General features: G+C 37.1%; 1 protein-coding gene across 1 annotated transcript; it reads left to right on the plus strand.

Moving 5' to 3' along the window:
* Positions 1–10709: 10709 nt before the first annotated feature.
* Positions 10710–11645, plus strand: LOC123239117 (olfactory receptor 958-like). Its single transcript, XM_044666391.1, has one exon. It carries the CDS (start codon positions 10710–10712, stop codon positions 11643–11645), a length of 936 nt encoding a protein of 311 aa, XP_044522326.1.
* Positions 11646–12389: the final 744 nt, after the last annotated feature.

Genomic DNA, 12389 nt, shown 5'->3' on the forward strand with positions numbered 1-12389 from the left:
ATGGTAGGATTTTGGTTTCTAATCCACTCTGCTATTTGCTTCCGTTTTATGAGCGAGTTCATCCCATTCACATTCAGAGTTATAATTATCAGTTATGCACTTGCTGACATTTTCGTATCCTCCCCTATTCCTACCCCTTCTTCTTAAACTATTTCCTTTTAAGCCAGTGGTTTGCTTTAAACTTGTATCCCTTATCCCCTCCCTTGATTGACTTCCCTTTCTATCCCCTCCCTTATTATTCCCCACTTTTTATTTTTAAAGGCCTAATGAATTCCCTTCCCCTTCTTCTCCTCTCCCTTTTTTGACCTCCCCACTCCCCTGCTCCCCTTGGTTTATCCCTTCTGACTTTCTCAGTAGGGTTAGATAGAGTTTTATATCCCAATGGATAATATAGCTACTCTTCCCTCTCCGGGTTGATTACACTGAGAGTAAGTTTTAAATATTAACTCTTAATGCTCTCTTCCTCTCCTTCTTATAATTGTATTTGTCCCCTCTCCTTCCCATGCCCTCTTTGTGTGTAATAGAATATCCTATTTTTCTTATTCTCTCAAGTTTCTCTTGGTGTCCCCTACTATTCATCCCCCTCTTTCCCATCCCCCCATATCATCTTAGACCATTTAGTATTCTACCCTCTCCCTATGAATTATTCTTCTGATTACTATAATAGTGAATACTATAATAGTGAATAGAGTTCACTACAGAGAATTATACATAGCATTTCTCCACATAGGAATACAGATAATTAGATCTTATTAAGATCCTTAAAAAGGCAAATTTAAAAATTATGAGTTTTTTTTCTTTCCCCTCTGTTTCTCATTTACCTTTTCATGTTTCTCTTGATTTTTGTGTTTGGATATCTAACTTTCAATTTAGTCCTGGTCTTTTCTGTGCAAATACTTGGAAATCTTCAATTTTGTTGAATGCCCATACTTTCTCCTGGAAGTATATAGTCAGTTTTGATTGGTAGTTGATCCGTGGTTGTAGGCCCAGTTCTCTTGCCTTTCTGAATATCATATTCCAAGCCTTGTGGTCTTTTAACATGGAGACTGCCAGATCCTGTATGATCCTGATTGGTGCTCCTTGATATCTGAATTGTCTCTTTCTGGCTTCTTGTAAGATTTTTTTGTTTTACTTGGAAGCTCTTCAATTTGGCTATTATATTCCTGGAAGTTTTCTTTCTGGTTCTAGTGTAGAGGGTGATCTATAGATCCTTTCAATGTCTATATTGCCCTCTTGTTGTAGAACTTCAGGGCAATTTTGCTGAATAATTTCTTTTAGTATGGATTCCAAATTTCTATTAATTTCTGCTTTTTCAGGGAGACCAATGATTCTCAAATTGTCTCTTCTAGACCAGTTTTCCTTGATCTGTCACTTTCTCATTGAGATATTTCATGTTTCCTTCTATTTTTTCAGTCTTTTGACTTTGTTTTATTTGTTCTTGCTGCCTTGAGAGATTATTAGCTTTTAATTGCTCAATTCTAGCCTTTAGGGACTGGTTTTCCTTTTCAATCTGGTCATTTCTGGTATTCAATTTTCTTATCAGTTAATTTGATTTCTGAGCCTCACTTTCCAATTGCAAAATTCTGCTTTTTAAACTGTTATTTTCTTGCCTGATTTCCTTTTGAACTATTTCCCATTTCTCTAGCCAAATCTTTTCCAACTTTCTCTTCATCTCAGATTTGAACTCTTTAAGAGCTTGTGACCAGTTTTCATTATTTTGGGAGGGTCCAGATGTGATTGCTTGTTTGTTCTCCTCTTCTGTTTGCTTAGTTGTCTGGATTTTCTTTGTGTAAAAGTTGTCGAGTGTTAAAGATTTCTTCTTCTTGTTGTTAATGTTTCTCTTCTGGGCTTTCTGATTCTGGGTTGCCATTGTTAGCCCAGCCACTTCTCAGCTTTAGCTTCGCGCTCAGGGTCTGTCTGTGCTCTTTAGGCTCCTGAGGTCTCAGGTCTGGTTGTTCTCAAGGTCAAGCCCCCTGGTGGACCCCCTTGCTTGATCCTCTGCTGGAGTTTCCTTTACAAGTCTCAGGGTGTTGCTTCCACAGTTGTATACCCGTCTACACTGGTTACCCACTCAGGGTTTCAGAGTCTTCGCTCACACGTTCGTGCCTGTGTCCCCTTGACCCGCGCTTGTGCTCAGTGTCTGTGCTCAAAGTCCATGTGTGTTCTTTAGCCTTTTGGGGTCCTAAGTCTTGCTACTCTCAGGAACAGGCCCTGGAGCTGCCAATGACTCAATGGGTGCCCCAAAATTGCTCTATTTCTTTTGAGCTGGCTTTGGCATTGTAGGTGGTGTGTGTGTCAGTGGGGGATGGGGGTTGCTCAGCCAGAGATTTAGTGAGAGCTGTTTCACCCCTTTATAGCATGGAAATGCCCGATTCCATGTATCTTCCACGCTGTGCCCTCTTGTGGGGTCCCTCTGTTCGTCTGGATTTGTTTTTATGTCCCCTTGAGGAGTCCTGTATATTTCGGTTAGGAGAGGTTAAGTCGCTGCTTTTTACTCTGCCGCCATCTTAACCCGGAAGCCTTTTTCAACATTTTATACTCTCATTTTAACTGCAAAATAATTACAAATTCTGAGATATTATCTAAAACATTTTCTCACACTTGTATTTTCACCTTGTAGGAAATGAGATATTAGAACTTTTTTCTTTAGAGATCTCACATGCCTTTTGGGACTTATTATACAAGGAAATAATTTAGTACTCCACAGAGAAGCATGAAACCAAAGGAGCTAAATTGCTATAGTCTGGAACAAAGATTTTTCTACCTCTTTGGGTTTTTTTTGTTGTTGTTTTTACTAAACCAATTGGGATTTATGTTCTATGTTAAGTTTTCATATTTTTGCACAAGTTAGTTTAAGTAATACTAATTACCTATGGTTTATTGCTACATTTGTCTTTCCGTTATATGCTTTTTACATAAAGTACATGAACTACCATTAAAATGAAAAAAAATGTGGAGTTACATATTTCATGCCTTACTCATACCTTCACCTCTTCCCCCCAAGAAAACAAGCAATTTGGTATTATTTATACATGTGTAATCATGCAAAACAACCCTCTATTAGCCACATAGCAAGAGAAAATGAGTCAAAAAAGGAAAAACAAAAGGAAGGATTTTCTCAGTCAGGACTATTTTCCATATTGTATTTGTATATCTGGTAACCAGCATAATAGGTCTTTAATAAATGCATTTGGGTTTTGAATGACTGCACATGCATAATCTATATCAAATTGATTGCCCTCTCAAGGAGGGGGGATAGAAGGAAGACAGAGAGAAAATATGGAATCAAAACCTAAAAAAATTTGCAGAGTAGGAATTTAATGCATGTTTGTTGAATGAAATTACTAGATTAACAATTGAGGAAAGGGCACCATTCAAGAGTGATGAAATCAGCATTCATTCTATGCTTTTTGATAGCCAAAATGATCCAGACCATTTCAGATGGAGGAAAGAGAACTGAATCTAGAGTCAAAAGCTCAATGTAATTCATACCTCTGATGTTTACTGTCTGTTTAACCTTTGATGAGATTTATAACTTCACTACACCGTGGTTTCTTCATCTATAAAAATGAAAGAATTGTACTAAATGGCCTCTAAGACTCTTTCCAGCTCCAGTTCTATGAACCTATGACCATTTCACCTGTTAATATATTTAAACCCTGAACACTATTTTGCAAAATGATGCTGAGAAAGATTTTCATCATTTCTGGCAGTTTAACTCCTGGTGGAGGTGCTTTATAAACTTCTCCACAGCAGGTGTTTGATTCACATTTGATCATTAGTTTTACCTAACTGATGAGGCCAAGCATGATGCAAGTGCTGGGACCATGGGTATGCTTTAGGGGACCTACTCCCTCAGTGCCAAGTTTACTATTTAGGCTTCTGATTGAAACTCTTGGAAGGCTTTAGAGCCTCTAGGACAGATCTGAGGTTCCATGGGGCCCAGGGAAGGTGTGGGTATTAGTTGTTCACTTCGTGATGGTCTTTGGAGTGTGGAAACAGAAATATTTTCAATTTGAAGAGACCTTAAGATCACTTTCAATGAAGTAACTGAGAAGATCACTCCCTTAAGTTACATCTAAGAAACAGAAATTATTTACTGGACTGGGACTTAGTGGACTTATACAAATGAAAGGTGTAAGCATCTAATTTTTCTTGGTTTTAGTCTCTCTTTTTCTCTCCTCTCCCTCCTTCTTTATCAAGTTTTCTTTCTTGATTCTTTAATTAAAGTTCTTATGATATAATAATGTTTTTTATCCCCCAGAAAGTAGAAATTCATTTCAACAAAGTAGCATATTTACTTGTTTATTTTTCCTATACTTCCTTTTTCCTGTCAAGGGGGCATATTAACTTTTTCTTCTACTTTACATTCAATACCCTGTCTCTTTGCCTTTATAGAGTGGTCCCCTGTGTTGAGGATATAATCCCTTCTATGCTCCATTTCAGAGAATTCTGAGCTTCCTTCAAATTACATCACTTTCAACATTAGGTATTTCCTATCTTCTCATTTAGCACTTTCTCTCTTTGAAGAGAGTAGGAATTTGATAAATGTTTGTTGAATGAAATTGCTAGATTAAAAATTGATGAAATTATTTCTTACAGGCTTTGTTTTAGCTTTTTTTTGTTTACATGTAGTATCCTTATCTCCCCTCCTACTAGAATTTAAGTTCCTTGAGGTCAGGAGGAATTTTGTTTCTATCCCACATTGCTCTCTGACCTCCCACCTAGCAAAGTGCCTTACAAATGGTGGGTATTTAATATATGTTTGTTGAACTGATTTGGGTAAGGTTATTTTTTCAGAATTATGCAAGATGACTCTGTTTTTTGTAATTAACACTATGATAGAAATAAAAATAGATAATTCACAGAATAATTGAATTATAAATCCAAAGAACTTCAGTTAGAAGAGATCTAGAAGTTTAATATCTAGGCTCACCTAAGGAAGCTTGTAATTCTCCAATGGCATTTTATTCTAGTGATGAAGAGAGGGGACTTGTGAGTTCCCCAAAAGGGGAAAGAGATTGGTGAGGCAATAGGGAAGTGGTGAGACATGGGTTTGGGGAATGCAAGTTCTTGGGCTAGCAGAGAACTTAGAGATCATATATAATGCAACCCTGGTTTTTACTAATGGGCAGTCTAGGAGCTAGAGATGTGAGGTGGCAAATTAATGGAAGAGTTTGAACTTGAATTCACATTTACTTCTGACTCCTAATCCAGCAATTGTTTTCATTGTGATTTACTGACTCCAACCCCCAATTTCCTGTGTTGTGATTGTTCAGTTGTTTCTGACTCTTCACAACCCCATGAACCATACTGTCCATGGGGATGGCAAAGATACTGGTATAGTTAGCCATTTTCTCCTCTATTGGATTAAAGCAAATAGGTTAAATGACTTGCCTAAAGCTGGTAAGTGTCTGAGTCTGGGATTTGAGCTGGGATTCTTCCTGACTTCATGTCCAGGACTCTACTGAACTATCCAGTTACCTCTGCCATGTGATTACCATAATATTCACTTAAAAGAAATCTCATGTAATAATTTAGTGCTCTTTCTCAAGGCATATTTTTTATATGTTTTCACAGTGACTAAGTGCATGTAGTAAGCACTTAGTGCTTTTTCATTCATTCCTTCATTCATATTTTCACAGTCCTATTGATTATTTAAATTTAGTGAACTATACAAAGCATACAATGCTCTATTCTAGGCAGGAGACTATGTACTTTTGTCAGTGTGCAGGGGCTGGAGCAGCAGCAGGGGTTGTAAGGACACAGAGGAAGGTTCTAGAGAGGCTTGTAACATATCCACTATTGCTTTGTGACTAGGCGGTGATAAATAAACATTGATTGTCACTGAGTTATTTATATAAAATACATATGTATATGTATGTATGCATATGTATTAATTTTGAGGAGGATAATACCTTTTTCTAATGTTTTTCGAAATAAGATGGTCTTTGTCTTTCCCAGATTGCTTTTGCTCTTAAAATCAACATATATTACAAAACAATGATCTTGGTTCACTACCACTACCTCCAATCCACTATGGCCATTGTCTTCTTGCCACTAATCTTTATGTCATTCCCTTTCCAATATTACTTAAAATGACATGAACCTTTTCTCTTGAGTAATGCTTTATTTTTCCTCTTTAATTATAAAAATGATTTTTAGCATTTGTTTTCTAACATTTTGAGTTCTCTCTCCCTCTCTCCCTTCCTCACTTCTCTGCCTTCCTGAGATGGTAAATAATTAGCTATTGGTTATACATGTGTTAAAACTGACTACCTTTCATTATATCTTTAGTATAGATGAGTCTTAACATATAGAACTACATGGAAAGAACTTTATCATTCTTATTTTAACTTTCTTGTAATAATGAGATTTCTTTCATCCAATTGTTCATCTACTTAAAGTTCTAGCAATCTTTCCAACCAAGAAATATTTTTTTAAGCATAACTGAATTGCTTCCATTTTCATCTCAGGAAAGATTCATGTTCAGTCAATTATTTTTATTCTTAACTAACTGACATATCTTTTCCTCCATAGCTGAAGGTTGTCTTTTTTTCTTCTGCTGCTGAGAAGTATGTGGAGGGAAGGAGATAGGGGAAAACTTGTATGTTTTGGATTTTAGCACATAGAGAGGGAGCAAAAGTGATCTGGTCCCCTATATAATATATTATGATGGTGCACTTGTCCTATCTACTTTGGTAAATTTAAATAACATAAAGATGCTTCATCTCTTCCTAGTTCTCACAAAGGAACGTTCATATGATCTTATATTGCAAAGAAAAGATTTCTTAATTTCCTATTTAAATTTATAGCTCAGTGATTGCTGTTTATCTCAGAATTATGGAGCCCAAACCTGTGTGATCATTAACAGCACAACTTCCCTATGGCCAAAGTAAATTGAGGCTAGGGATTCATTATACATCTACCAGGAGCCTGGGAGTATAATGTGTACCAGGAAGTGGTTAAAGAATCACAGAAGTCAATCTTGGGAGTAGAATTAGAGGGGTTTGGGATTGGATAATCGGATTCCTCTAATGTTTAAGGCAATTGGCAGCCCTAGAAGCTCCTACTATTCCCAGCTCTGAACATCTTCCTACTAGGAAGTGTATTGGGGATTGGAATGGGTTGGGACTCTGAGGCATATGCTTTACCCTTACAGTGCATACTTGAGTTGGGGCTCCCAATCTATAGGTTCAAATTCAAATGGTTGATGAGAACACTACTCTGTCTTTGTTGTCTTTCTGTCTGTTTCTTTATTTCCTCTCCCCCACACTTTCTGTCCTTTTCTTTCTGCTCTTCATGAATTATAATTACTAGAAAAAAATGTCTTATAGTTAACTGCCATGGATGGATCTCAAATGGCAGACATAGAGTCTGTTGGATGAACTGGTATGAAAGTCTTTCTGACTCAGTAGAACCAGGCAGATTTGGTCCAACTACAGCCAGTATTCAATTAAAAAAAACTCTGGTAGAAATGTGGTAAGTAATTGTGTTTGTCAGATGTAAGCCATTATTGATTTGAGAATTTCCTGAATCAGTACTAACTAAATTTTGCTTAGTGGTGAGGTAGTCTAGACTATAAAATAGAATAAACTAGAAGACTGTATCAACAAGTTTTCATGGCTCCAGAGATATCCCTGGGAGGAGGGTTAATTTAACAATAAACTATTCAATTTCCTTAGTAGGCAGGGGATCATTGACTTTGGCCAGATGATTGTGGTAGAGGCTAATATACTATTGTCAGGGATCACAGAATTATAGCATTTAGAGTTGGAAAAGAACTGGAAGTTAATTAAGTCCCAAACCCCTAATTTACAGATGATGAAACTAATATCCAATGTAGGAAATGAATGAATGAGTAGTAGTCAAGATTCAAATCTAGGTACTATATATTTTCATTCAGTCATGCTTCTACTAATGCTGTATTGAGCCAATGGCAGTTTGTGGGTTGGAGGAAAAGGAGTTTCAGTACTACTGTAAATAGGTGTGAAGGAATTCAGAAGAAAATACTGGGGGCAGTTAGGTGGCTTAGTGGATAGAGAGCCAGACCTGGAAATGGGGGCCCTTGATTCAAGTCTAGCCTTAGACACTTTCTAGCTGTGTGACCCTAGGCAGGTCACTTAAACCCAATTATCTAGCCCTTACCACTCTTCTACCTTGGAACTAATACTCAGTATTGATTCTAAGACAGAAGGTAAGGGTTTAAAAAAAGAAGTTACTGTGCAAGTAGATTTAACTGGCTGTTTGATCTTTGTACCTTTAGCTGGTTTGGTTTGTTCACAACGAAAGACTAACATCTACTTGAAACTTGAGGTCCTCCTTCTGAAAGGTTAACTGTGCTTTCCAAGGAGACACTTCCTTAATGCAGGTGTGTCTTTATGCTTCTTTTCAGTGTTCTAAGTAGCTGGGGAAAAGCTAGTGGAACATTTACATATGTCTGTGTGTACTTAACACTGATATATTGTGACAACACATAATCCCAACTTCGTGTGAGGGGCAAGATGTTGTCATGGAAAGAGACATGGACTTGGAGTAAGGACAGAACAGTGGGTATTTCCTGCTTTTGATTCTTACTTGTCATGTGATTATGAGCTAGGCTCTTTACTTTTCTGAAGCCATTTCCTAATCTCTAAAATAGGGATAATAATAGCTGTATTACTTAGTTCCAGAGATGGTCTGGTAAAAGTTTAATAATTAACTTTCCATTGCATTATAAATATTTTCTTTCTCATTTCTTAAGACAAGACAATTAACAAAGAAAAAAACACAAGCCCTATTTTGGGTTTTCCAAGTTGGCAAACATTGTGAGAGTTTCATTTCTCAGATATTCCCTGTTTTGAAAACCTGCCTCTTCAATGTATGGACTTATTTGAAGGACTGAGACATTTTGCAGGGATAAGTCAGCAGCTCACCTGAAATAAATATCAAAGTTCAGAGTCTCTGTTTTACAAGGTTTAAGAAAAGAACCTATGAGGTGAAATTTGAATTTCAACCTTGTACATAGTTTGGAAAAGCCAGAAGAGGAGAAAAATAAAACAAGGCATTGATCGTTTATCTCCAATGGCAAATTCTTAAAAGAATAAGATGGACTAATTGGCATGGCTAGTTTATTATATGGTAATGAACAATGGGATAATTCCTTACCTTTACTGTTATGAAGTAATACCTTTCAGATAAATGTAGGGAAGTCAAACCACATCCCTCTCTGAAGCTGGGCAAGATAGGAGAAGGAGTCATCTTAGAAAGGAGGATACCCTTAGTCCTTTAACTAGAAAAGCCATTTCTTTGGAAGCATAAGAATTATTCATAGAAGTAGGTGGAAATGAGGATAGCCTTTAATGAGAAGGGCAGCGACTATTGCCCAAGGATAAATAGGCTGGCCTCAAACTTAGTACATTTAGGTAGATTTTGTTCAGAAAGGGTAATTACACATTACTAATTTCCTTTAATTTTTTCTAGTGTGACCATCTCTCTATGCCTTCTTTTATGGACTAGTTCACATTAAGAGAAGCTATTTGTTTTGTTTTTTATATTGCAAATGTGTATTCAATCCTGGATGTAGTGTTGAGGGATGGCGTTGGCTTACCTTTAGTATTGTCTATAATTTGAAGGCCATTCAGATATTTTCAAGGGTACACATGTGAATTACTCTGAGACTTCTTTACTGAAAGTTGGACTTGACATTCTCAGACAAAACAAATGTTTTCACAGAATCTTAGAGGTAGAAGAATCATATAGTCCAAATCCATTGATTTAGAGGTGGAAAAAGTGAGGACCAGAGTTAATAAATGGAAAAGCAGGTACTCAAATTCAGGACCTATGTCTTCAAGCTCTGTGGTTTTTCCATTGTAATATATATTGTACATATTTTTGTATATGTAATGTAAACTATATATTATATGCATATAATATAAACATATACACACATATATTACATGGAAATACTTAGTTTTTAAATTTCTTAAATTAACTACAGCTGTTGTCTTTTAAAAGGGGCAACAGGAAGCTAAAACAATGGATTACCTTGAATTAAAAATTCAAGAATTCTAATAATTTCCAAAAAACAACTACTTCTTGTCTAATTTTGTACATTCTGGTTGGTAGGGAGAGGAGGTTTCCATCACTGGCAATGCATTCCTTGAGTATGGTTTAGTGCTATACAGGCAGAGAGTGGAAGAATATTTCCCTGGCTTTTACTCCCATTTTATTAGGAAATAGAGAAACCAAAAGGAGAGTGAGAGCAAAGGTTGTGACAGGGACTACTCTCTTGCTAGTCGCTCAATCAAGACTGAATTCTTTTGGTTGGGATCTTTTGAACTAGCAGAATCTCCTGTCAAATGGCTCTAGTGCCTGCAAATCAGATTGGGCAAACTCCATAGTATTAGGTCAATGGCTAATTTCCTGTTGTTCTCTCATTCTCACCCATAATCTTCTCAAGTATCAATACCAATGATCAACCCATCCAGAAGCAGATCTCTCCTTTATATCTTTCTGGGGTTATTTGCAGAGGTTAGGTTCAGAGTTTCCTTACGTCTGCCTGGGGTTAGTGCTCCCTCCTTTACGTGTATACTTTCTCTGGTCATCTACTAAACTCTCCCATATCAGATGGAAGGAAAATTCAGAAAGAATCAGAGAATTGAGAATCTTGATTCATTTGTTCACTGTTATTTTTTTATGACCCTTGTATAGGAACAAATCTGATGTCTATGGAGATAAAGAACCACACTGTAGTGACTGAGTTCATCCTCCTTGGCATTCCACACACAGAAGGGCAGGAACAAGTGCTCTTCATTGTCTTCTTGATCTTCTACCTTTGTACCCTGCTGGGGAACCTTCTCATCCTTGTGGCAGTGATGTCTGATTCCCGCCTCCACACTCCTATGTATTTCTTCCTGTGTAATTTATCTGTTCTAGATATTGGCTTCTCCTCAGTCAGTACTCCCAAGATGTTGGCAAACCTTCTTGTGAGGAATCAAGTCATTTCTTTGGGTGGTTGTATGTCCCAAGTCTTCTTCTATCACTTCTTGGGCAGTACTGAGTGTCTGCTGTATACTGTGATGGCCTATGACAGATTTGCTGCCATCTGCCACCCATTACGTTACACCATCATCATGAACCGCCGGGTATGTGCTGTTCTGGCTGCTGCGACCTGGTTCATCACCTCTTTCCATGCCACTATCCTCACCACACTAACTTTCCAGCTGCCCTACTGTGGTTCCAATGTAGTGGATTACTTCTTCTGTGACATCTTCCCCGTGGTCAAGTTAGCCTGCGGCAATACCCTTACCATTGAGACAGTGAGCTTTACCAATGTTGGTCTTGTGGGCATGATCTGCTTCCTCCTTATTTTGGCTTCCTACATCCGCATTGTGATTGCTATCCTGAAGATGCATTCAGTTGAGGGCAGGCGCAAGGCAGCATCCACTTGTGTATCTCACATTTCTGTTGTCACGCTGTTTTTTGGACCCTGTGCCCTCATCTACACCCAGCCATCTCTGAGTGAAGTGCTAGTCACTCCTGTTCAAATCTTTGGCAACGTTGTCACCCCCATGCTTAATCCCACAATCTATACCCTTAGAAATAAAGATGTCAAGGGAGCATTGAAGAAGCTGATTGGGGAACATAGGGAGGTCACTAGATGATGTACAAACTGATTTGTCTTTCTCCTCCTCTACTGATATAAAATGAAAATTAAGATCAAGTGTTTCTATATTAAATATTGGAGATGCTTCCATATCAAAGACAATTAGGAGCTATTCCTCATGATGCTAAGCTTAAATTTCCACATTCTCATTGGAGGTCTTAGTTGATCTTTAAACCTCCTTTCCAGGGTTAACAATTGCTAATAATAATTATTAAAAACTTTATCAATAGTAAAAGTGCTAATAATTACCAAAATATGATCAATAAAATTGGTGATAACTATCAATAATAAAATTGCTAATAATGATTGATAATAATAATAATAATAAAATAATTGCCTTTTAAAGTTTGAAAAGCATTTTATTTTTAAAAATTGTCATTTGAGCCTCATAGGACTTAAGCTAGGGGGAATGGTTGAGCTGTTATAGGATTAAATAGTGTCTGGGTCTGATAGCATGGCACTGCTAAGAAATAGTACCTTGAATCAGGTAATCAAATATAAGTAGAACAGCTTTTGTAACAGTGAAGTCATTGAAAACCTAGAACTGGCAACTACCACATACCATTAAACATATTCTTGAATAAGCCTGACAATGATTATCTTCATTGAAGGCTTTCAGTGAGGAAACTCTTATGTGAGGAAATACAGTCCATTTCTAGATCATTCCAAAAGTTAGGAATGTTTTCCTAATATCGTGTTAAAAATTGGCGTCTGCAACTTCTGTGCATTAGTTCAAAGTTCG

Source organism: Gracilinanus agilis, chromosome 3 (assembly GCF_016433145.1).
Source record: "Gracilinanus agilis isolate LMUSP501 chromosome 3, AgileGrace, whole genome shotgun sequence".
Classification (NCBI taxonomy): Eukaryota; Metazoa; Chordata; class Mammalia; order Didelphimorphia; family Didelphidae; genus Gracilinanus; species Gracilinanus agilis.

Excerpts from the sequence above, each read along its gene's own strand:
- LOC123239117 (XM_044666391.1), top strand. The coding sequence starts at position 10,710 with ATGGAGATAAAGAACCACACTGTAGTGACTGAGTTCATCCTCCTTGGC.